This window comes from Acanthochromis polyacanthus, chromosome 21 (genome assembly GCF_021347895.1).
Source record: "Acanthochromis polyacanthus isolate Apoly-LR-REF ecotype Palm Island chromosome 21, KAUST_Apoly_ChrSc, whole genome shotgun sequence".
Taxonomy (NCBI): Eukaryota; Metazoa; Chordata; class Actinopteri; family Pomacentridae; genus Acanthochromis; species Acanthochromis polyacanthus.
In genome coordinates this window covers 588,863-615,686 of record NC_067133.1, presented here as the reverse complement: position 1 = coordinate 615,686, position 26,824 = coordinate 588,863, and the positions used below count along the sequence as shown (strand labels likewise).

At 38.2% G+C, this 26,824-nt stretch overlaps 2 protein-coding genes and 1 long non-coding RNA gene across 3 annotated transcripts in view; 2 read left to right on the top strand and 1 right to left on the bottom strand.

Moving 5' to 3' along the window:
- Positions 1–2,752, top strand: part of LOC110972454 (uncharacterized) — a 16,221-nt gene extending 13,469 nt beyond the window's left edge. Inside the window, exon 17 of the mRNA XM_051941480.1 lies at positions 2,747–2,752. Coding sequence (XP_051797440.1) covers positions 2,747–2,752 — 6 coding nt within the window. The remainder of the gene's footprint in view (positions 1–2,746) is intronic.
- A 4,148-nt stretch (positions 2,753–6,900) lies between these two features.
- On the top strand, positions 6,901–23,555 carry LOC127531545 (uncharacterized). The gene is made up of 4 exons (XR_007938678.1): positions 6,901–7,010; positions 8,573–8,761; positions 13,759–13,835; positions 23,521–23,555. It is a non-coding gene; the product is annotated as an uncharacterized LOC127531545 (long non-coding RNA).
- LOC127531541 (splicing factor 3A subunit 2-like) lies at positions 15,993–18,673 on the bottom strand. Its single transcript, XM_051941099.1, has 2 exons — positions 18,454–18,673; positions 15,993–16,744 (listed from the first exon to the last, which is right to left on the bottom strand). Exons 1-2 carry the CDS (start codon positions 18,519–18,521, stop codon positions 16,426–16,428), a joined length of 387 nt encoding a protein of 128 aa, XP_051797059.1. The 5' UTR covers positions 18,522–18,673; the 3' UTR covers positions 15,993–16,425.
- Positions 23,556–26,824: the final 3,269 nt, after the last annotated feature.

Sequence of the window (26,824 nt, the reverse complement as noted above, 5' to 3'; positions counted from 1 at the left end):
GTCACATTGTCAACATGGATCACAGACAGCTCACACTGTTGGTGGTTGCTGTGTTTGTTTGGAGTGGTGCTGAAGGTTGGAGCATGACAGAGTCTGAAGCAGCAGTGAAAAGACCTGGAGAGTCCCACACACTCACCTGTACAACATCTGGAATATCATTTAGTAGCTACTATATGAACTGGATCAGACAGGCTCCTGGAAAAGGACTGGAGTGGATCGCCTGGATAGATAGTGGCAGTGGTAGCACCAAATATTACTCTCAGTCAGTCCAAGGCCGGTTCACCATCTCCAGAGACAACAGCAAAGAGCAGCTGTTTCTGCAGATGAACAGTTTGAAGACTGAAGATTCTGCTGTTTATTATTGTGCTCGAGAGACACAGTGACTGAAGTTGTGTTAGCAGCTGTACAAAAACCTCCCACAGTCATCTCTTCATACTGAATAGTGAAAGTATTTTATATGTCTTCTATCATGTAGTTTCTTTTACATTTATTGCAGTGTTCAATGTTTTTTGTTTTATTTTTCGGATGTTTTATTTTTAAAGTGTTTTTTTTGGAATCAGTAGGTGCAGTGGAGACGGACAGGGAAGGAGGGAGAAGAGTGAAGGCAAGACGTTCAGCAAAAGGCCAAGAACAGAATCAAACCCCTGCATCAGGGATGCTTTTGTTCATTGGCCACCCTCTTAACCTGTTGAGCTATCCAGGCACCCTGCTTTTCAGATATGTTGACATTTGTACCAGCAGAAAAAATTCTGAAAACTTTTAAACAATACATTAATACTTAAAATTACATGCATTAAGAACTTAATTTTTGCTGAAATTAAACTACGATAAATACGATGAATTTTCACAAGTTGTGTTGTGTAATGAAAGAAAATCATTTCTGGGAAATTGTTCCTGGCATTTTGGAAAACTAATCTTCTTGTCGTGTTTGTTTGCATCTCTGAGCAGCTCTTTTCTTTACAGTCTTCTATTATTATTTCCTATTTTTGTGCTTTTACATATTTGCAAGATCCTGATAGCTGCAGCTTCAGTGTAGAAAACAATTAAAGTGTAAACAGAATGTGAATGACGAAATGAATGAATAAAAGGTGCCATGAAAGAAATGTTTCGCCTACATTTTTGAAGATTTCCTGAAGAAGCAGTAAATATATTGTGTCTTGAAAACAGCACACATAGTAAGTGAAAGCTGGATGTGAGTTCTGTATATTCATCATCAGCAGCAGTTCTTCTTTTACAATATAAACTGATCATTTGTCTCAGTGCTGTTTCTTGTTTTAACAGGTGTGAAGTGTGAACAATTGATTCAGCCACAATCTGTGACTGTGCAGCCAGGTCAACGTCTCTCCATCACCTGTCAGGTCTCTTATTCTGTGAGCAGCTACAGGACACACTGGATCTGACAACCTGCAGGAAAAGGACTGGAGTGGATTGGAATGGCAGCTGATGGATCAACAACACACAACAAAGATTCATTCAAAAACAAATTCTTCCAGCAAAACAGTCACTCTGAATGGACAGAATATGCAGCCTGAAGACTCTGCTGTGTATTACTGTGTGTTACGACCCAACCTCTAGGGGCTGGCTGGATGCAACAAAATAACCAGATGTTATTGGTTTAGGTGAAGGGATTTATTGCTTAGTAGTAAAAGGGAACGAAAAAGGTGACAACGAAACACAAGACTGGTGGGTGTTGCTAAAACAAAGAACAGAATAAAACATAACGGCTAACAGAGTTCGAAACTAAGCTAAACTCAAAGAAAACAACTAAACTCCCTAGCCAAACTGAATTACAGAAGCAACACCCACCACCAGAAACAAAAACTAATACAAATGGTGTACAAACAAACTAAACAAAACTGGTGCCTCTGGAACAGTATACATAATGAGCATAGTTTACGAAAGCTCAGCATACGTAGTGGTTTCTATACCAAGTTAGCAACTACACAAGTGGAGCCTCAGTCTCCACACTAAACAAAAGCTGCTAACAAAAGGTCAGAGTTGTCTGGAGCACAACCACAAGCGCTTCCAGACCGAAAGACCACACAAAGGTACACAGAACCACGAAACAGAGAGAGCACCAGGGTGGACTGGTCTAAACACCAGCCACCAAGACTGATGGTATGGTGGGTCTTTATAGTAGGCAGGTGTGGTGCCTGGCTGCCTCTGGTTGATTGAAGGAGGAGGAGCTGGAGGGTGGCCCAATCAGGATGGCCGGAGGGCGGGGAGAACCAGACGGAGGTGCAGGTCGTCAACAGCTTCATCATTAGCTGAAACGGCTGGCAGCTGGGGCTCCAAAAGACTCTGCAACAAGCCACAGCTGCACCCACACACAAACTACTCCCTAAACAAAAGGCCCAGCAAAACACCACCTCAAGAACAAACGGCACACCAATCCTGGTGGCCGTAACACTGCGCCAGAGACACACAGTGACACAAATGATCAGTAGACCTGAACAAAAACCCCTCAGTGTCTGAACACTTGTAACATGAAGCCACCAGAGGAGGAGCCCTCAGACCAGGAATGAATTCAAACTGTTCATTCAGAGTTAAAAATGTGTCTTCTTTGTTTGACTCACAATATTTTTGCAAAAATACTGATCTGAACTGAGATTAAAATGATGCAAACAAAGCATTAGCAAGGCCCACATGTCAGCAAAGTTCATATTTTAGCATCCTGGTAGCTGAGCTGTGAGTTTCTCAAAACTCTGAATAGTTCGATGAATAATGTTGATTTGTGTCTCCACAGGTGTGAACAGTATTGATCTCATCCAGCCAGACTCAATGCTTGTGCAGCCTGGACAGACTCTGACCATCACCTGTAGACTGTCTGGTTATTCTGTGACTGATAGCAGCTATGCAACAGGTTGGATCAGACAGCATGAAGGAAAAGCAATGGACTGGATTTTTCATCGGTGGGGAGGAGGAAACTTTTACCAAAATGATGCTCTGAAGAACAAATTCAGTTTCAGCAGAGACACTTCTGCAGGAACAGTGACAATAACAGGACAGAATATGCAGCCTGAAGACACAGCTGTGTATTACTGTGTACGTCGCCCCACAGTGACACAAATGATCAGTAGACCTGAACAAAAACCCCTCAGTGTCTGAACACTTGTAGCATGAAGCCACCAGAGGAGGAGCCCTCAGACCAGGAATGAATTCAGATCAGTTCACTGTTAACGAAGGTAGCAACTTATTCATCAATGAAAGAGTAAAACAAGAAAGAACAAGATAATAAGAGAACAAGATTTTAGCTGCTTCGTCATTATTTCTAAAAAAACAAACAAAAAAAAAAAAACAAGATACATAAATGATAAATGCAGTTTTTATTCCGTATCTTCTCTTAATTTCCACTCTGAATACAGTGTTTGTGGACAGAAGAACTCTAATCACTGTAGCAACATCATATGTTCTGTAAAGATCATGACTATTATGAACAAAACTTGTGTGTGTGTGTGTGTGTGTGTGTGTGTGTGTGTGTGTGTGTGTGTGTGTGTGTGTGTGTGTGTGTGTGTGTGTGTGTGTGTGTCTGTGTGTGTGTGTGTGTTAATAAAGTTGAAACTCCATCCTGAACAAAACATTGTTTGTAAGCTTTATGCAAAGCAACACACTTGATATTTCTTTCACTTTTTCTCAAAAATATGGTTTATGGCATCCGTTTATTGGAGATTTGTATTTTCCATAAACCTTTTCGTCAAGCTTAAACATTCTTCTCAACAGTTTTCTTCATTTTAGTTCCTCTTGAAATGTTCTTTTTTTCTTCTGTACTGAACATGTTAGGACTTCATCCATCCATCCATCCTCTATGCACCGCTTTATCCTCATTAGTGTCGCGGGGGGTGCTGAGTCTATCCCAGCTGACTCGGGCGAAGGCAGGGGACACCCTGGACAGGTCGTTAGGACTTATTGTTAGTATAAAATCAACAGTATTACATTAATCTTACTGTGTTTGTTACAGAAAAATGTCACTTTTTGTTACTTTAATTTGATGATCCAAAAATGTTGGAGGTATTTTAGAATTTAAACTTTTCAATAAACTGGTATATTTACATGATGCAGACTGTCTTTAAAAAGAACAATTAACTCGCTGTATTTGTCAATGAGTGTCAGAGACACTACATATCAATATGAAACAGTTATCAAAGCTTCACCTTTTCCCCTTCACATCAATAATGTGTGTGTTTTGATGGTGGTAGTTAAGAATATTTACTTTTATTTCAAGAAGACTAGCTTCCATCCATCTACTCAAACAAACTAGGAATTAGCACAGGTTAATATGTTTTGCCCTTTTAATATATGGTCAGAAACGTATCGTTAAAAATGAAAGATTCAAAGGTTTCAATTATCACATTTACACTCTTTTTATTACACTGCATACTTACACTCTATTTCTTCGGAAATGTACATTTTACATTTATGCTTCTACTGTTTCTACTGATCTTTATATTTTTTGGACATATTTTTCTCCTCATCTTTATATTTTCAGGACATAACAACAAAAAGTTACAGTGTAACACAATAAAATCAGTAAATATTTAACAGAATCTGCTGGATGAGACATCAAAAATAAAAAATGAAATAATGATAAGTAATTATTCTAATATCAAGGAGGAAACAGATGTTTTTTTAGCTGCAGAGTTGTTGAAATGATGTTGAATCTCATGTTGTGCTGTTTATAGACCTGCCCTCTGATTTGACTGATGCAGGAGGAGCCTCATGGAAGCATTTTCATGTGGATTCAGTTTATTTAAAGGACATTTACAGACTTGAAGACATATCAGTCACATTGTCAACATGGATCACAGACAGCTCACACTGTTGGTGGTTGCTGTGTTTGTTTGGAGTGGTGCTGAAGGTTGGAGCATAACAGAGTCTGAAGCAGCAGTGAAAAGACCTGGAGAGTCCCACACACTCACCTGTACAACATCTGGACTTAACTTCGGAAGCAACGTGTGGAACTGGGTCAGACAGGCTCCTGGTAAAGGACTGGAGTGGATCGCTTTAGTACACACATCTAGTACTCCTATCTATTACTCCCAGTCAGTCCAGGGTAGATTCACCATCTCCAGAGATGATTCCAGCAGTAAAATCTATCTACAGATGAACAGTCTGAGGACTGAGGACACAGCAGTGTATTACTGTGCGAGAGGCACAGTGAGAGGCAGAAATAGAAGAGTGGTACAAAAACTACTTCCTCTTTTAATCACCACCATGGAGACGGCAGTGTAAGGTTTAGTGACAACAGCATGAGAGAAACAAGTCACCTTTTATAATGTCTGTCTATGAAAGACTGTGAATTTTCAAAAGTTTTTCATTTGTGAAGAAAGTATAATAATATAATAATCAAAGTCTAAACACATGTGGACAGAATATTGACATGTTGATGCAGAAAATCAGGCAGTAAATTTATTTCTATCTGCACTTGAAGAAAAGCTCAGTGAATTTATTTATGTGTGGGTTGTTATCATTCTGGTGTTTCTTCAGAAAAATAAAAGATTTTAAATATGAACAATGCTAATAAAATTCCATTAAAAACTTGATTTTTCTTTCTGACAAGCATATACTAAATTAAAATGTATTGAATGTTGGAAAAAATGCATATGAAAGCAGAAACTTCCATAGTTTGTGTCTAAGCAGAACAACAGTTTGTGCACTTTGCAACTGTTTTTCATTTTACTTATTATTTTTCATCCTACAAGGTTTCATTCTATTAATAGGATTCTGCAGCTGCTTTATTTCAGAGTTACCAAATGAAACCATTTAAAGTGTTTCATAAACCTGCAAACTGTAACCAGCCACAACAAACTTAAATCATAGACTATTTAAATCATCCTGAACACTAACTTCAGTGTGCAGCAGTAGGTGTAGTACAGAAAATGTGTAAATAACTACATGAATACATAAACACTGATGTTAAAAAATAAACAAATCAAAAGACTTCACTCATATTTTTTGAATCTGTTTAACAGCACATATGTCAAAAGTGTGATTTCAGTTTGGTTTCAAAATGTGATATGTTGGTAAAACAGTTTGCAGCAAAACCAGAAATGTATTGTTTGTAAAAGTCAGTTGTTTCACTGACTGCAGTTTCAAAGAGCTACAGCTTAGTGAAATTTCAATATCAGCTAAAAACAGACGTGTTCCAGACATGTTTTCAGAAGCACAGTGAAATATTTGGACTGGATCCAGTTAAATCAACAGTGATGCTTCATATGTTGGATTCTATGCAAACTCAGTGGCCTCCTTTGTTACTCAGCTATAAAAACTTCTCATCAGACTGCAGAGTGGAGTTCACCGCAGCACAGGTTCACCATAAACCATGTTTGTGTTTGCTCTGTTTCTGCTCTTTGCAGCTGGACGTGAGTCTCTTATAACATCTGTATATTTGTCATCATCAGCAGTTCTTATTTTACAATAAAATCTGATTATTTGCCACGATGCTGTTTCTTGTTTTAACAGGTGTGAAGTGTGAACAGTTGACTCAGCCACAATCTGTGACTGTGCAGCCAGGTCAACGTCTCTCCATCACCTGTCAGGTCTCTTATTCTGTGAGCAGCTACTACACAGCTTGGATCAGACAACCTGCAGGAAAAGGACTGGAGTGGATTGGAATGGTAGCAGGATCTACAACATACTACGAAGATTCACTCAAAAACAAATTCAGCCTTTCCACAGATGACTCCAGCAAAACAGTGACTCTGAATGGACAGAATATGCAGCCTGAAGACTCTGCTGTGTATTACTGTGCCAGATACACACAGTGACACAAATGATCAGCAGACCTGAACAAAAACCCCTCAGTGTCTGAACACTTGTAACATGAAGCCACCAGAGGAGGAGCCCTCAGACCAGGAATGATTTTAAGAACAGAACACTGCTATTCTTTTAATTTAACTTAATTGACACAGCAACTCTTTCTTCAGCAGTGGATACAGAATGATCCAGTTCTTATTCCACTTTTGGTATATTCTATTTGTGGGGGAAGGAGTCCAGGTCCTGCATCCTTTCAGGTTGGTAAATGGGGTTCTCTACCTGTGAACAAGAGTGACTGGACCTGTTGTTGTTCCTGCATCCAAACTGTGGAACAATCCACCAGTTAAAATCATTAGTGGCTTTTAAATATCATAAATAATCTTGGAGGCCTTTGTGAATGTTTGATATGTGGCTTTGCTTCATGATCTCTTCACAGCTTCTCTTCTGTTTTATGACCTGATTGTTTTCTGCTCACTGATCTTTATTTATTTCTCTCTGGCTGCTTTCATGATCTTTGTCTATTTGTTGCTCATTTTTATTGATGAAAATATTTATTTTAATCACTTCATTCCTGTTAAACACATTTTAACATGCAGAAAAGTGCTATATAAATAAAGTTTATTGCTGTATTTATTGTTACTCCAAATTTGAGACTGTACTTTGAAATTTCACAAAACATTCACATTTTTGTTTAATTTCTTTTTTTGGAGCACAGGGACTAATGGAGGTCTTTTTTTTATCATAAAGTTGACCAGGTTAAAAATATCTCTACTGAAGGAATGTGAAGATGTGAGTAAATACATCTAAATTAAAAAATATATAGATATTTGAAATTTTTAAAAATTTATTGTAGAAATAAACTTTAGAGAGATATTATTAATTTCTGATGAAAGCACAATTATCTTGTAATGAAAGACTCAGAAATATCTCAAAATGTTGTGATGAAAATATGAACAGTTTAAATGTAATAAATCAGTAAATAAAGCATCTGAACATCCTGTAAAGCACAAGTCCATGTATGTCTTTATGGACATGGAGGCTTGTATCTGAATTTGTCACATTCTGTTCATTTCTGTCACATGTTTATTTTATTAGACCATAAGAAGACGAGTGCAACAATCCAAGACAAGAAAATGAAGATAATAAATCCTGCTGCATGATACTTGATTGAGATTAGATTTTTTTGTCATTTGTATAAAATACCATATTTTTATTCAGATATTCTTTTTGATTGAGCATGTCGTCACACATTTCCAGTTCCTGAGCAGATATTTTTCTATGTGTTTGTGTACATCTTTCTCCTCATACATCGACAATAACTGACAGTTTTAACGGCCTTTTATGCAAACCTGAAAAACAACCACAATAATTTTTATTTACTACTTGATCCCAGATACTATCAGTGATGATTTTTGCTGCAAATGAGGTTGCAACAACTGAAATAAATGAATAAATGAATGTCAAAGATTCCTATTCATTGTGCATTTTTGTGTGAAAATCATCAAACATTTGATGTCAGCGTACCAACAGTAAATAAATTATGATTTTAAAAGTCTCATTGATGTGTAAACATACTAAGACATGGAGAGCAAAGCTTATATAAAGTAACATCAGTGTTTGCAAATATATAAGAAATTGCATGATAATAGAAAACTGAATCATTGACAACACATTTATAGTTTCCAGAAACAGAAAAGTTAACAGTTGTTTCATTGATGTACATTTACAAATATTTCATGTTGCACTTTAACATGTAATGACATAAAAATATCATGTATGAAGTCAGGAGGTGATTTCCATGTGTGTGTTCATTCTGCAGATACAATAAGTGAACAGACATTTCTATTGGCTTCTCTTGGACCAGCACTGATGCTTCATATGTTCTATGCAAACTCCATGAGCGTCCAGCTTTAAAAACATCAGACTGTCAGCAAAGTTCACAGCACATCAGTTTCACCTCCAACCATGTTGTCTGTAGCTCTACTGCTGCTCTTTGCAGCTGCATCCTGTGAGTCTCTTTGGATTTGTCACAACCTGTACTTCATTCTTTGTAGTATGACTTGATCATTCACAGTTGACTCAGCCACAATCTGTGACTGTGCAGCCAGGTCAACGTCTCTCCACCACCTGTCAGGTCTCTTATTCTTTGAGCAGCTACTGCACAGCTTGGATCAGACAACCTGCAGGAAAAGGACTAGAGTGGATTGGAATGAGAAGTACTGGAGCCTCATACTACAAAGATTCACTGAAGAACAAGTTCAGCATCGAATTAGACACTTCCAGCAAAACAGTGACTCTGAATGGACAGAATATGCAGCCTGAAGACTCTGCTGTGTATTACTGTGCCAGATACACACAGTGACACAAATGATCAGTAGACCTGAACAAAAACCCCTCAGTGTCTGAACACTTGTAACATGAAGCCACCAGAGGAGGAGCCCTCAGACCAGGAATGAATTCAAACTGTTCATTCAAAGTTTAAAATGTGTCTTCTTTGTTTGACTCACAGTATTTATGCAAAAGTAGTGATCTGAACTGAGATTAAAATGATGCAAACAAAGCATAAGCAAGGCCCTCATGTTAGCAAAGTTCATATTTTAGCATCCTGGTAGCTGAGCTGTGAGTTTCTCAAAACTGGTTGTTCTGAGATTCAAGCATTTAAAATTTGGTGCAACTTCAAATCTTTAAAATTAAAATTAATTTAAAATAAAGCATGAGATTAAAAAGAACTGTAATGAACATAATCAGTTTCCATTGTTTTACACAGTTTATATTTCTGACTGAACAATTTCGTTTCATTAACTAAAAAGTGTTTCATTACAACATTCGTGTAAAGTCATTTTTGATGTTTAAATAATGTCCTCAATGGTTGATTCTGTTCTCTGGCATCTGAAAAACTGAACATTGTGAGGAAAATAACAGGATAATATGATGAACTGATTTCTCCAGAAGTTCTATTTACTTTAATTCTTCATTTTATTCATTCTGTCTTGTTAAAATGTTGCAGAATTTTAGTTCAGTTCCCTCCTTCCTGTGAGGAGGAGTCGATGCAAATCTCAACATTTTTCCACAGCTACTTGTTCAGCTGCAGAGAGGAAAACAGAGAGTTGGACACTTTGTGGAAGATGATGGACTACAGGACAGGACTGCTGCTGTTAACTCTCTGCTGGGCAGGTGAAGGACTTCAACAATCCTGATTTGACACGACTCTTACATGAGTATGAACAGAATTCATTTGATGTTTTCTTCATGTCTTGGCAGGTGTTGATGGTCAGACTCTGACAGAATCTGAATCAGTGGTTAAAAGACCTGGAGAATCCCACAGACTGACCTGTACAGGATCTGGATTCACATTTAGCAGCTACAGGATGGTCTGGGTCAGACAGGCTCCTGGTAAAGGACTGGAGTGGATCGCTTATGTATGCACATCGAGTTCTCCTATCTATTACTCCCAGTCAGTCCAGGGTATATTCACCATCTCCAGAGATGATTCCAGCAGTAAAGTCTATCTACAGATGAACAGTGTGAGGACTGAGGACACAGCAGTGTATTACTGTGCCCGGAGACACACAGTGAGAGACAGAAATAGAAGAGTGGTACAAAAACTACTTCCTCTTTTAATCACCACCATGGAGACGGCAGTGTAAGGTTTAGTGACAACAGCATGAGAGAAACAAGTCACCTTTTATAGTGTCTGTCTATGAAAGATTTAGTGAATTTCCAGAAGATTTTAATGCTTGATGAAAGTATAATAAAATAATAATCAAAGTCCAAACACATGTGGACAGAATATTGACATGTTGATGCAGTGAAACAAGCAGTAAAGTTATTTCTATCTGCACTTGAAGAAAAGCTCAGTGAATTTATCTATGTGCAGGTTTTTGTCTCTTTTTTTTCTGGCATTTCTTCAGAATGACAAGAATGGAACCAGTCAAAAATGCTACTATAATTAAATTAATCTTGAACCACACTGGATGATGTTCTATTTGATTTTTATTTCTGACAACAACATATTTAGTTCAAATGTATTGAATATTGCAAACATACATATGAAAGCACGACATACCATGTTTTTTTTATCTAAGCAAAACATTAGTTTAATTTGATTTTATCATATGTTTGCTTTTCTAAGTAACTGTTTTCATTTTATTTCCTGTTTTTCATCCTACAAAGTTCCATTCTTTTTGAATGATCCTGCAGCCGATTTATCTCAGAGCTTGCAAATGAAACCATTTAAGGTTTTTCATATGAACCTGCAAACCTGTAACCAGCTACAATGAGCTTAAATTTTATAATATTTGTATCATCTGAACACTAACTTCAGTGTGCAGCAGTAGGTGTAGTACAGAAAATATAGAAATAACTGGATGAACACATAAACACTGCTGTTAAAAAATAAACAGTGAAAAAGACTTCACTCATATTTTTTAATTTGTAAAACACCATAAATGCCAAAAATGTGTCTTAAATTTGATTTGAAAGCGTGATAAATACTCTGTTAATATTCCCTAAATAAAGCAGTGATCCTCATAGTCTGCATGGGACCCTTTGATCAAAATTATTCCAAATTTAATTTATCAAAATGATAATTTTCTGTATTTACGATAAATATTTATAAATGCAGTATTAATTTATTAGCATTAACAGTAATAGCAACTTTTTTGTTAATCTTTTTTTGCATAATTCCAGCAATGTATTGTTTTTGTAATTTTCTGCATTATTATATTTTTTGAGACAATATTAATTAAAAAAGTTTTATCTTCATGTTAAATGTTAACAAAATGTTACAATGTTGCTCTCATGAATCAACAAATATTTATCAGAATCTGCTGAATGAGACATGAAAAATCAAAAGTCAAATAATGAAACTTTTCAATCGTCCAATGTGTTGGAGGAAACATGTTTTTTATCTGCAGAGTTGTTGAAATGATGTTGAATCTCATGCTGTGCTGTTTATAGACCTGCCCTCTGATTTGACTGATGCAGGAGGAGCCTCAAGGAAGCATTTTCATGTGGATTCAGTTTATTTAAAGGACATTTACACACTTGAAGACATATCAGTCACATTGTCAGCATGGATCACAGACAGCTCACACTGTTGGTGGTTGCTGTGTTTGTTTGGAGTGGTGCTGAAGGTTGGAGCATAACAGAGTCTGAAGCAGCAGTGAAAAGACCTGGAGAGTCCCACACACTCACCTGTACAACATCTGGAATAGAATTTAGTAGCAGGTGGATGGCCTGGATCAGACAGGCTCCTGGAAAAGGACTGGAATGGATCGCTTTCATTCACCCCAGTAGTAGTAGCCATATATACTACTCTCAGTCAGTCCAAGGCAGGTTCACCGTCTCCAGAGACAACAGCAAAGAGCAGCTGTATCTGCAGATGAACAGCCTGAAGACTGAAGATTCTGCTGTTTATTATTGTGCTCGAGACACACAGTGACTGAAGTTGGTTGAACAGCTGTACAAAAACTAGTCCTCATCTCTTTGGGTGATACAGATCATGTATGAAGAATTTTTTAGGATATTTTTTATTCTCTGCTATGTAAACATGATTCATTTCAACTGTAATATTTTGAAATATAATTTATATTTAATTCTTCAAAGTTCTTTTAAAATTTACATGTTTTGCATACAGATTCAATGATGTTGTCTTTAAATCATTCAATCTGTTCATTAAAAATAAAACAAACAACAGCTTTTCCATAAAGAAAGATGAAGACAGAAAACAATCTGTTTGCTGACAATAAACACATTCCATCTAACTGATGACAATAATGTCTGTAATGTATCTGCTGTCTACATGAAATCATAACGTGTGTTCTGCCTCTCCTACACATAAACAGAGGGTTTGAATCATCATTTTGAAGCTGTCCCTCAAGCCTGATCTGTCTGTTCTACGCTGCTCTGCAGGAAGCATAATCTGTACATTTATTTGATTGTATCAGATATTTGTACTTTTTGTTAATATCATTTCATTGTTGGAACAGCAGAAGAGTATTTTTGAGGATGTCTGTTTAGACTTATTAGATTTGTTGTGTCTGTATTTATGCAGCCATGCTTGCTGTAGTGTTCTTTAAGTCATTTGTTGTAAGTGTATTTTAAGAGTAATTTTTTATTTCCTTTGTATTGTTTGACGGTTTTACACGGCTTCCATTAAAACACCTAAAGTCAGCTCCTGTCTTGGGTTCTTCATGGGAGAGTGTTTAGGCCGCTGCATAGCTTTGTATGCAAAAGTGTAATGAGGGCAGCAGAATGTGAATGAAAAGAATATTGACCCTGATGTTGTTTGTGTGGAGATCAATGTAGAAAGAGTTTTCATGATAATGTAGTGATATATTGATCAAACCACTGATGTGTTTTATTTGAAAAACTAAATTAAAAAGTGCATAAAGAATATCAAGAGTTTGAGGCAATAGAACGGTCGACAGATTTATGAATATGGAACAAAATCAACATTCTCCTGACTGACAACAGAAGAGCAGTTTTTCCCAGCTTTTGTGTTCATATTAACATATTACCAAATAATAAGAATAATACAGAAAGAGAAATATTACAATTAAGATAAGAAAGGAAGTGAGGAGTAAATCAGTTTTTTCAGATAAAAAGTGATATGATGATATTTATCTAAATGTTTGCAGAAACAGCAGTTAAAGTTGAATGAGTTAAAAATAAAAAGCATCAAATGTGAGGGAGATGAAGACAGAGAGCAGATAAAGTCAAACTCTTCTATTGGCTCCACTTAGTCCAACATTCAGGCTTCATATGTTTGATTCTATGCAAACTCACTGAGCTTCCTTCCTACTCAGCTATAAAAACTTCACAGCAGGATGTGGAGTGAATTGAACTGAACATCTGTCTCAACAGAAACCATGTTGTCCGTAACTCTGCTGCTGCTGTTGGCAGCTGGATCCTGTGAGTCTCTTCTGATGTGTCGTAGTTAACAGTTCTTCTTTAGCAGCACAACTTCATCATTTGTTTTAAAATCTGTTTTTCTGTTGACAGGTGTGAAGTGTGAACAGTTGACTCAGCCACAATCTGTGACTGTGCAGCCAGGTCAACGTCTCTCCATCACCTGTCAGGTCTCTTATTCTGTGGGCAGCTACTACACAACTTGGATCAGACAACCTGCAGGAAAAGGACTGGAATGGATTGGAATGAGGGTTGGTACCACAACATACTACAAAGATTCACTGAAGAACAAGTTCAGTATCGACTTAGACTCTTCCAGCAACACAGTGACTCTAAATGGACAGAATATGCAGCCTGAAGACTCTGCTGTGTATTACTGTGCCAGAGACACACAGTGACACAAATGATCAGTAGACCTGAACAAAAACCCCTCAGTGTCTGAACACTTGTAACATGAAGCCACCAGAGGAGGAGCCCTCAGACCAGGAATGAATTCAAACTGTTCATTCAGAGTTCAAAGTTTGTCTTCTTTTATTCACAGTATTTTTTACAAACAAACAAACAAACAAACAAAACTCAGCTGGACTGAGATTAAAATGATGACAACAAAGCATTAGCAAAGCCCTCATGTTAGCAAAGTTCACATTTTAGCATCCTGGTATCTGAGCTGTGAGTTTCTCAAAATTGGTTGTTCTGAGATTCAGACATTCAAAGTTATCTGCAACTTCAAAGCTTTAAAATTCTACGTATTAAAATCTTAGAAATTAGGCACTGATTTGAAATTTAGACAAACTAATGATATTTAGTTGGCTATAATAAGTAAAAACTAAAAATGGCTGAACCATTCCTTCACACCTGTAGATATTATTGCACTAAGAACAATGTTCTCTGCTTTTTGCAGTGTGGTCTCACTCTAGCAGTTGTCATTTTGCATAACGGTGTATATATATTCTAATCTAGATGTGTACATATTGATACATAAATACATGTATTATTTACTTTTGTTCTGATTATTTTGTCTCTATATTTATTTTATTATTCTCTTTTTCTTATTCCTCGAGTGACACTAAAAGCTGAGACCAAATTCCTTGTATGCTGTGAACATTAAAGCTAATTCTGATTCTGATAACAGTGGTAACAGTATTAGTTATAGCAATAATAATAATAATAATAATTAATATTATTATTATTATTATTATTATTATCACATCAAAAAACAACAAAAGGACTGCAAATAACTTTATCAGTTTCCGTTGTTTCACACATTTTTTATTTCTGACTGAACTATTTAATTTCATCAATTGGAAAAATGAGTCATTAAAACATCCATGTAAAGTCATTTTTGATGTTTCAATAAAGTTCTCAACAGTTGTTTCTGTTCTCTGGCATCTTGAAAATTGATCATTGTGAAGAAAATAACAGGATAATATTATGAACTGATTTGTCCAGAAGTTCTATTTACATTAATGATACATTTTATTCATTCTGTCTTGTTAAAATATTACAGAATTTTATTTCAGTTCCCTCCTTCCTGTGAGGAGGAGTCAATGCAAATCTCAACATTTTTCCACGGCTACTTCTTCAGCTGCAGAGAGGAAAACAGAGAGTTGGACACTTTGTGGAAGATGATGGACTACAGGACAGGACTGCTGCTGTTAACTCTCTGCTGGGCAGGTGAAGGACTTCAACAATCCTGATTTGACACGACTCTTACATGAGTATGAACAGAATTCATTTGATGTTTTCTTCATGTCTTGGCAGGTGTTGATGGTCAGACTCTGACAGAATCTGAATCAGTGGTTAAAAGACCTGGAGAATCCCACAGACTGACCTGTACAGGATCTGGATTCACATTCAGCAGCTACAGGATGAACTGGGTCAGACAGGCTCCTGGAAAAGGACTGGAGTGGATCGCTTTTGTGCACACAGGCAGTTCTCCTATCTATTACTCCCAGTCAGTCCAGGGTAGATTCACCATCTCCAGAGATGATTCCAGCAGTAAAGTCTATCTACAGATGAACAGTCTGAGGACTGAGGACACAGCAGTGTATTACTGTGCCCGAAGACACACAGTGAGAGACAGAAAGAGAAGAGTGGTACAAAAACTACTTCCTCTTTTTGTAATAACAACTCTAATTGTTTGCATTTTTTAAAAAAAAATCAACAATTTGATTTCAAAATGTGAAATGTTTGTAATTCAGTTTGCAGAAATGTGTTGTTTGCAAAAGTCAGCACTATTTAGTTCATCTTCACCCACAACCACGAATGTAAACAGCAGGTTAACAGGAACAGATTCATAATAATTTAGTCTCCAGTATAATGGTGTCCTAATTTATTTATTGTTTTTTTCTTTTGTTTATCTGTTTGTTTTTTTGCATCTGTCTGCCCAGGAGTTAGTGGACAGCAACACTGACAATGAGTGAATTATCATGGTACAATTAAAAAAAACTCACACTCCTTACACATTTTAAAATGATATATTTCAGCCTGGTATGACTAAACATCTGTTATAAAATCACTTATTGTCATCTACTTAAACGTGACACAAAGATCTGTTTTATGGAGATTATTTGACAGATAAAAAAAGCAGATATTTTTCCTGTCCACTACAGTATCAGCATTTTACATATATTCAAACCAGTTTCAGTTACTGAGTGTTTAATTTCCTCTTGATGGTTGAAGTTTCTCAAAAATTCTGTGACTTAAAACATAATTTAAATACTGAAACCTTTGAAGGTCTTAAAGAATCCAGTCCTTCTGTCAGGGACGAGCGGGTGGACCCAAGCAGAGAGCCACACTACCAAGGCTGGCTGGAATGAAAGCGTTTATTGTTGGAGGTGAAATGGTGGCTCGATGGGGGGAAAATCCAGGGTACAGGAGTGGCTGGTGTAGTGGGGGGTCTTGGCCAGAAACGGGGGGGTCCAGGCAGGGGCAGAAGGGGTCCAGGCAGGAATGGGGGTCCAGGCAGGAGCGGGGGTCCAGGCAGGAGTGGGGAGGTCCAGGCAGGGAAAAACCGACGATGACTGGGCTGGGGAGAGTCGGAGGGGAAGGAGGACGGCAGGGATCCCGGACAGCTGACCTAGGTGAGGAGGCAGGAGAAAACAGCGTAAGAAAACAAAGACAGGAACTCAACAGAAAATGCAGAAGGCTCGAGAGTGAACTGAACTGCGTGGTCTGAGTTCAACAATCTGGCAGGGAGTGGAAGGCTGAGCCGGTACTTATTGTTGAGGTGAGTCATTAGTGTGATGATCGTCAGCTGTCCGGGAGCCGTGGAGGTGGTTGATTGCCTGAGTGGAGTCAGCTGAGAAGCTAGACTCCACTCAGGCACCGAGCTGTAGGGGAAGATACAGGGCAGAGGAGTGGATGGGAGACAGGCAAGGCAGAGGAGAAGGGAGCTGTGACACCTTCAATCAGCTGAATCCAACTATACTATAATATTACTCTCCTAAATCAATAAATATTTAACAGAATCTGCTGGATGAGACATCAAAAATGAAAAATGAAATAATGATAAGTAATTATTCTAATATCAAGGAGGAAACAGATTATTATTTTTTGGCTGCCAAGTTGTTGAAATGATGTTGAATCTCATGTTGTGCTGTTTATAGACCTGCCCTCTGATTTGACTGATGCAGGAGGAGCCTCATGGAAGCATTTTCATGTGGATTCAGTTTATTTAAAGGACATTTACAGACTTGAAGACATATCAGTCACATTGTCAACATGGATCACAGACAGCTCACACTGTTGGTGGTTGCTGTGTTTGTTTGGAGTGGTGCTGAAGGTTGGAGCATGACAGAGTCTGAAGCAGCAGTGAAAAGACCTGGAGAGTCCCACAGACTCACCTGTACAACATCTGGAATATCATTTAGTGGCCACTGGACGAACTGGATCAGACAGGGTCCTGGAAAAGGACTGGAATGGATCGCTACTGAAGCACTCAGCTACGGCCAATATTACTCTCAGTCAGTCCAAGGTAGGTTCACCATCTCCAGAGACAACGGCAAAGAGCAGCTGTATCTGCAGATGAACAGCCTGAAGACTGAAGATTCTGCTGTTTATTATTGTGCTCGAAACACACAGTGACTGAAGTTGGTTGAACAGCTGTACAAAAACCTACTGACTCCTTCGTATTACATTCACAGGCCCCAGCAATAAAGTAAATGCATTTTTATACACATTATTATTTGTTTTGCTTTCATGAACTTTCCTTGAGAGGCCAGGTCAACGTGTCTCCATCACCTGTCAGGTCAATTATTCTGTGAGCACCTACAGCACACACTGGGGCTGAATCCCAAACCGCCCCCTACACACTCCCCCTCCACTACCGAGTGTCACTCCAAAAGAAGTCACACTCGCAGCTGTGGAGGGCACCTATTATTGAAGGGGGAGGGTATAAATACGATCGGCAGGAATGGGACGCCCTGTTGCCTCACCGGAAAACGGAAGACGTCATCGCCATGGTAACAGAAAGACGCCTACTGTGCATGGCCGTAGCGCTGTGGCACAGGTTGCATCTAACAAGGATCGCTGCTGCTTCCAGAAGCATCCCACTTTTTTCACTCACATTTTTTCCAATCCTATTATCTGGCATTTCAGATCCAACAAATGAATAAATGAATTCTGTCAGTTGTGTTCAAATTTTAAGGTGTCAGGGGGTGCACAATTAAATCAAACGTCAGCAGAGAAGATTTGTTTCTTTTGTTTTATCTTTTTACACCACTCTTTGTGATGCTCTGTCAGTGTGAAAAAGGCGTGGGAGAAATAAAGAACGCATGTGGAACTTACATCGATATGTTTGTTTCCTCCTCCATTTCGACGTTGCACTTCCTGAAAAAGTTGTCCGGAGTGAGCATCAATGCAGACTCGCTATTTAAGGGCTGAACAGTCCACTCTCCCTCCGCACTACCTGGTTTGGGACGGCCCTTAATATGGAGGACCCTCCACGGGAACGCGCAAACGGAGGGGTAGTGTGTAGGGATAGTGTGTAGGGGGCGGTTTGGGATTCAGCCAAGGTCTCTTTGCTATCAGTCTTTGCACCATTAGTATGGAGTCACAGGAGTGCCACAATAAAATATAAATCTGTTAAAAAAAATAAGGAAATAAATGTGTAAATATAAAGAGGAATAAATAAAAGAATAAATAGAAGAATAATATAATAAACAAATATACAAACAAACAAATACATAAAATGGTAAATTTTGTCTTTGTTTTTCCCTTTTCTGTTTTTTTCTTCATTTTGTCATTGCACCGAAAAGGCAATGACAAAATGGAAAAGGTAATGATAAAAAGGAAAAATAAATGGAAAAAAGAGAAAAGGGAAAAGCAAGGACAAAATTTATGTATTTTTTTGTTTATGTATGTGTTTATGTATTTATTTATTTATTTGTTCTTTTATTTATTCCTCTTCACATTTATACTTTTTTGTCTTATTTCTTAACAGATTTCTTTATGTCTCTTTATATTTACACATTTATTTCCTTATCTTTTATCAGATTGATACTTTATTGTGGCACTCCTGTGACTCCATACATCTACCTTCACAAAGTGACCAATTTACAACAAGTGTCCATTTTCGTGTTTGTTTCTGCAGGTGTTGATGGTCAGACTCTGACTCAATCTGAATCAGTTATTAAATGACAGAAGACAGTTTCAGCAGAGACACTTCTGCAGGAACAGTGACAATAACAGGACAGAACCTGCAGTCTGAGGACACAGCTGTTTATTACTGTGTACGTCGCCCCACAGTGACACAAACCACCAACAGACCTGCACAAAAATTCAACAACCAGCAACCACACACATTTTATCTGTACACAGTTCCTTCCTGACAGAGACACTACATATCAATATGAAACACTTATCAAAGCTTCACCTTTTCCCCTTCACATCAATAATGTGTGTGTTTTGATGGTGGTAATTAAGAATATTTACTTTTATTTGAAGAAGACTAGCTTCCCACTCATCCACCTCCTCAAACAAACTAGAAATTAGCACATGTTAATGTGTTTTGGCCTTTTAATATATGGTCAGAAACGTATCGTTAAAAATGAAAGATTCAAAGGTTTCAATTATCACATTTCCACTCTTTTTATTACACTCTATTTCTTCGAAAATGCACATTTTAGATTTATGCTTATACTGTTTCTACTTATCTTTATATTTTTTGGACATATTTTTCTACTCATCTTTATATTTTCAGGACATAACAACAAAAAGTTACAGTGTAACACAATAAAATCAGTAAATATTTAACAGAATCTGCTGGATGAGACATCAAAAATGAAAAATGAAATAAGGATAAGTAATTATTCTAATATCATGGAGGAATCACATGTTTTTTAGCTGCAGAGTTGTTGAAATGATGTTGAATCTCATGTTGTGCTGTTTATAGACCTGCCCTCTGATTTGACTGATGCAGGAGGAGCCTCAAGGAAGCATTTTCATGTGGATTCAGTTTATTTAAAGGACATTTACAGACTTGAAGACATATCAGTCACATTGTCAACATGGATCACAGACAGCTCACACTGTTGGTGGTTGCTGTGTTTGTTTGGAGTGGTGCCAGGCCCGGACTGGCAATCGGGAGAGGCGGGACTTTTCCCGGTGGCCTGCCTCCTTATTGGCCTGCCTGGACAGGCCAGCCACGGACTGGGAGGCCAATGAATAAAAGTTGATCGGCTTTTTGGCAGACAGGCCAGAGACAGCGAGACAGCAGCGCTCGAAGCCTTACAGAGTACACGCCCACCCTCCTGTCACTCACACAAAGCAAGTGCTCTAGAGCGGTGATATGAGAGTGAGGCCAGAGAGTGGAAGGAGCGGAGATTATGGAGCACTCTTACTTCAAGTAAGTTTACAAACGGTCAGTTCTTCTCACAAATTCACAAATGCATCATCAGACTTCAAAGGCCAAAATATAATAAAAAATGTCTGGCCCCAAATAAGCTCCACAGGTGTCAGGTGGGTTGCAGGAAGCCTGAAAACGTTTGAGACCCCCTCTTCAGGTAGGATCATGGCCGTAGCCAGGTATGAGGTCAGCGAGGTCCAGACCTCACCTATTTTTTCCGAGTTTTTTTTTTTTTCACCAAATATGCCCAACTGAATAAAACATAAACTCATAAAAACATCCATGGGCTTTGTGTTCTGTTTGTGCCTGTGTGCGTGTTGCGGTGAAAAGCTGTTTGATCAGCTGATGCACGTACCCGCAAATGCGCCCTGTGACGCGCTTGGCAGCGGGCCAAACCCCGTTCAAAAACTAGTGTTTTTATTATTAGCACTTTGTAGACCACATCCCCGCCCATCTACACCGAGATGACCACAATATATTTTTTTAGATAATTCGGCACTAGTTCGGCCTGTCAGATCATCTGATCAAAGAGTTTAATTACTTTATCCACAGCTGAGAGCGCGTCCGGCGCTTTTTTTTTTTTTTTTTTTTTTTTTGATGAGCGCCTGGCTCATCAGACAACATACAATGTATGTTGAAGATATTTCTAACCTTGCCAGTGACGACTTGTGTCTGTGAGAGGTCATTCTCAGCCATGCGAAGACTTAAGACATGGCTTAGATCTACCATGTCCAACGACAGACTGACAGGCCTGGCGATGATGCATTTGCATCAGAAAGTGGAGGTGAACCGGGAGAATATCCTTGAACGGTGGGATGCCTCTGGTCACAGGAGGATTCAGCTAGCCTTTGATGTAAAAAGTTGATTTGTTTTTTTGAAAAAATATACATTTTTGTTTGGAAAATGCTGATTTCACATCATTAAAAGATATTTAAACAACAAACATCTTGTGTGACTTGTAGCCTAAAAAAAATATATAAAATAAATATTTTTTAAAAACATTGAAAAATTTTCGGCGCGCGCTTTGCGCGCGCATCATAGACCTCACCTATTCCAAAATCCTGGCTACGGCCCTGGGTAGGATAGGCAGTTGACTTACAATTTTTAGTTATAAAATGAACGTTGGTGTTTGCATATACTGTTAGCTATGACCAGCTGACATCTAAATGATTTGCTGACAAAGTAATATATATATTTTTAATTCCACATGTTATATGAATAATAGGAAAAGGAAAACATTAGAAAAATTGGTGAGGGTAGTGAAGAGATTACAGAAGAGAAAAGTACTGGATTGTATGGAGCTGTCATTATGGTTGTGTTTAATAGACTTACTGTCTGTTTAGTAGTGTTGCAATTGCTATAACATAACTGTAAAAGGCATATTTTTGGAAGGAAAAAAAAACAAAAATTTGGTGCATTATCCCACGTGACACAACCGTTGCGGTGGCGGAAGTGGCCTGACTGATTGGAAATCTCCCGGCCTGAATTTCTTTCCCAGTCCGGCCCTGAGTGGTGCTGAAGGTTGGAGCATGACAGAGTCTGAAGCAGCAGTGAAAAGACCTGGAGAGTCCCACACACTCACCTGTACAACATCTGGAATATCATTTAGTAGCAACTGGATGAACTGGATCAGACAGGCTCCTGGTAAAGGACTGGAGTGGATCGCTACTGATGATACAGGCAGCCAGTACTACTCTCAGTCAGTCCAAGGCAGGTTCACCATCTCCAGAGACAACGGCAAAGAGCAGCTCTATCTGCAGATGAACAGCCTGAAGACTGAAGATTCTGCTGTTTATTATTGTGCTCGACACACACAGTGACTGAAGTTGGTTGAACAGCTGTACAAAAACCTACAGTCCTCATCAGACATGAAAAGCATCCTAACTTTAATTCTCTCACATCTAAACATCTTTTTTTGTAACAGTGACATTTTTAGACATTCCTGAGAAATAATTGTTACAAAACATGGATGTTAAGCACATATTCAAAATAATATTTTAATATCTTATCATTGGAATTGCTTGTGAGGTTGCCTCTTAACTTGAATGCACTATTTGTTAAAAAAAGAAAAAGAAAGAAAGAAAAAGAAATATCTAATGGTGACCTAATATTTTATTTTTTAAACATTTATTAGCAATATTGATGTTGAATAAATTATCATGGTGCAATAAAATAATATTGAAACTATCATTCCAAACACTCCTTACATATTGTTTCAATCTAAATCCTCTAAATATAGAACAGGCAGGTAATAAAAAGTGATAGTTTGGAAGTAAGGAGCTAAATTTCCTACAGTGCTCATCAGGTGAAATTCAACACTGGTATGATGTTGATGTACTTACAGGGAATTAATTCTCTCAATGAAACTGAAGAAATCATTTTAAACGACTCACTGATATATAAATTTATTTAAATATGGAAAGCACAGCTTATGTAAAATAATATAAGTATTTGCAAATACATAATAAATTATACAATATTAGAAAACTGAGTCATTGACAACACATTTATAGATTCCAGAAACAGAAAAGTTAACAGTTGTCTTATTAGTGTAAGTAGAGCAACATTTTATGTTGCATTTTATCATGTAATGACATTAAAATATCATGTATGAAGTCAGGAGGTGATTTCCATGTGTGTGTTCATTCTGCAGATACAATAAGTGAACAGACATTTCTATTGGCTTCTCTTGGACCAGCACTGATGCTTCATATGTTCTATGCAAACTCCATGAGCGTCCAGCTTTAAAAACATCAGACTGTCAGCAAAGTTCACAGCACATCAGTTTCACCTCCAACCATGTTGTCTGTAGCTCTACTGCTGCTCTTTGCAGCTGCATCCTGTGAGTCTCTTTGGATTTATGACAGTCTGTACTTCATTCTTTGCAGTATGACTTGAAACTTTAACATACAACATTTTCTTTATCAACAGGTGTGAAGTGTGAACAGTTGACTCAGCCGCAATCTGTGACTGTGCAGCCAGGTCAACGTCTCTCCATCACCTGTCAGGTCTCTTATTCTTTGGGCAGCTACACAGCTTGGATCAGACAACCTGCAGGGAAAGGACTGGAGTGGATTGGAATGAAAAATACTGGCTACTCATACTACAAAGATTCACTGAAGAACAAGTTCAGCATCGAATTAGACACTTCCAGCAAAACAGTGACTCTGAATGGACAGAATATGCAGCCTGAAGACTCTGCTGTGTATTACTGTGCCAGAGACACACACTGACACAAATGATCAGTAGACCTGAACAAAAACCCCTCAGTGTCTGAACACTTGTAACATGAAGCCACCAGAGGAGGAGCCCTCAGACCAGGAATGAATTCAAACTGTTCATTGAGAGTTTAAAATGTGTCTTCTTTGTTTGACTCACAGAATCTTTGCAAAAGTACTGAGTTGGATTGAGATGTTAGCAAAGTCCATATTTTAGCATCCTGGTCGCTGAGCTGAGAGTTTCTCAAAACTGGTTGTTCTCAGATTCAAACATTCAAAGTTATCTGCAACCTCGAAGCTTTAAAATTCTACGTATGAAGACATTGAAATTAGACAAGTTTAAAATGTATAAAAACTAATTAAATGTAGCTGGCTATAACAATAAGAACAACAACAAAAGGAATGCAAATAACTCCAATTTCCATAGTTTCACACAGTTTTTATTTCTGACTGAAAATTGTTCCGTCAGTTTCATCGAATGGAAAATTAATCATTGAAACATCCATGTAAAGTCACTTTTGATGTTTAAATAACATTCTCAGTTTGTTTCTGTTCTCTGGCATCTGGAAAACTGAACATTGTGAAGAAAATAACAGGATAATATTATGAACTGATTTTTCCAGAAGTTATGTTTACTTTAATTCTTCATTTTATTCAATTCAATTTTATTTATATAGCGTCAATTACAGTCAAATCGTCTCAAGACGCTTTACAGAACCCATATGCCTGACCCCCAGAGCAAGCCCAACGGCGACAGTGGCAAGGAAAAACACCCTTTTAACAGGGAAGAAACCTCGAGCAGAACCCAGCTCTATATAGGGGGGACCCATCTGCCTGCTGGCCGGGCGGGTTGAGAAGGACAGAAGAGGGCAAGGGGGAGGGATGGGAGAAGAGGGAGGGGTGGGAAAGCAAGGAAAACACAACACACATTTGGATACATGCATGACAGGATATGTGACACAAACAAAGTATAAGCTAACATTGAAAACTGACTCATAATTTACTCTTATGATGTATGGCTCTGACATTAAACATACTCCATATATAGCTAGCAGTAAAATTCAAACAGTATGTAAGTTAGCATAACAAGTATAGTGAAGGCAATGCAGAGTTGACTGGTGGAAAAAGGGAGTTGGAAGCAGAGGGCTGGAGGAAGGTGAGCAGCAGCATCCCACAGTGGACATGGTGGAGACTGGACCAGCTGGTGGAACATCAACCACAGATCTGAAGCATCCAGCTCTGGGACCAGGGACACTCGGAGAAATAGCACAGGGGGAAACAGAGTGAATGTACTGCAATAACGGTATACATATTAAATGTAAAGGTAGATAGAGAAGGGCTCAGTGCATCAAGAGAAGTCCCCCAGCAGCCTAGGCCTATAGCAGCATGACTAGGGGCAGAACTAAGGGATGTCCAAGAGGGAGTCAGCTGTGCAAATGAAGACACAAGCCGAACCCCTCTGGGTCACCCAGTCAGCCCTAACGATAAGATTTGTCAAAAAGGAACGTTTCAAGCCTGGTCTTAAAAATAGAGAGGGTGTCTGCCTCCCGACCCCAAACTGGGAGCAGGTTCCACAGGAGAGGCGCCTGATAACTGAAGGCTCTGCCTCCCATTCTACTTTTAGAAATTCTAGGAACAACAAGTAAGCCTGCAGCTTGAGAGCGAAGAGTTCTACTAGGATAATAAGGTACTATCAGATCTTTAAGATATGATGGAGATTGGTTATTAAGAGCTTTATATGTCAGAAGAAGGATTTTAAATTCTATTCTGGATTTAACAGGAAGCCAGTGAAGAGAAGCAAGTTTCGGGGAAATATGATCTCTTTTGCTAACTCCTGTCAGTACTCTCGCAGCAACGTTTTGGATCAACTGTAGATGTTTGAGAGAGCTATTTGGACAACCCGATAATAAGGAATTGCAATAGTCAAGCCTGGAAGTAACAAAAGCATGAACTAATTTTTCTGCATCACTCTGAGACAGAATACACAGTGACACAAATGATCAGCAGACCTGAACAAATCTTGTTAAAATATTACAGAATTTTAGTTCAGTTCCCTCCTTCCTGTGAGGAGAAGTCAATGCAAATCTCAACATTTTTCCACGGCTACTTATTCAGCTGCAGAGAGGAAAACAGAGTTGGACACTTTGTGGAAGATGGACTACAGGACAGGACTGCTGCTGTTAACTCTCCTAAAATCCTGATTTGACACGACTCTTACAGGAGTATGAACAGAATTCATTTGATGTTTTCTTCATGTCTTGGCAGGTGTTGATGGTCAGACTGACACAATCTGAATCAGTGGTTAAAAGACCTGGAGAATCCCACAGACTGACCTGTACAGGATCTGGATTCACATTCAGCAGCTACAGGATGGTCTGGGTCAGACAGGCTCCTGGTAAAGGACTGGAGTGGATCGCTTATGTATGCACATATAGTACTCCTATCTATTACTCCCAGTCAGTCCAGGGTAGATTCACCATCTCCAGAGATGATTCCAGCAGTAAAGTCTATCTACAGATGAACAGTCTGAGGACACAGCAGTGTATTACTGTGCCCGAAGACACACAGTGAGAGACATAAATAGAAGAGTGGTACAAAAACTACTTCCTCTTTTAATCACCACCATGGAGACGGCAGTGTGAGGTTTAGTGACAACAGCATGAGAGAAACAAGTCACCTTTTATAGTGTCTGTCTATGAGAGATTTAGTGAATTTCCAGAAGATTTTAATCTTTAAAGGAAGCATAATGAAATAATAATTGAAGTCTAAACACATGTGGACAGAATATTGACATGTTGATGCAGTAAAACATGCAGTAAAGTTATTTCTATCTGCACTAAAAAAAGCTCAGTGAATTTATGTATGTGTTGGTTTTTGCCTTTTTTTTTTGTCGTATTTCTTCAGAGTAAAAAATTTAACCAGTAAAATAATTCCAAGAGATTTTATTCATTATTAGATTTTTATTTCTGACAACCACGTACTTATTTCAAATGCACTGAATATTGCGAACACACATACCATAGATTTGATCTCAGCAAAACAATACTTTTTTATTTTTATCATGTGTTTGCATTTCTAAGCGACTGTCTCTTTA

Excerpts from the sequence above, each read along its gene's own strand:
- LOC127531541 (XM_051941099.1), bottom strand. The coding sequence starts at position 18,521 with ATGCTCACTCCGGACAACTTTTTCAGGAAGTGCAACGTCGAAATGGAG. Across the intron at positions 16,745-18,453 it reads GAGGAAACAAACATATCGAT|GTCAGCTGTCCGGGATCCCT; the intron begins GTAAGTTCCACA and ends CTCCTCACCTAG.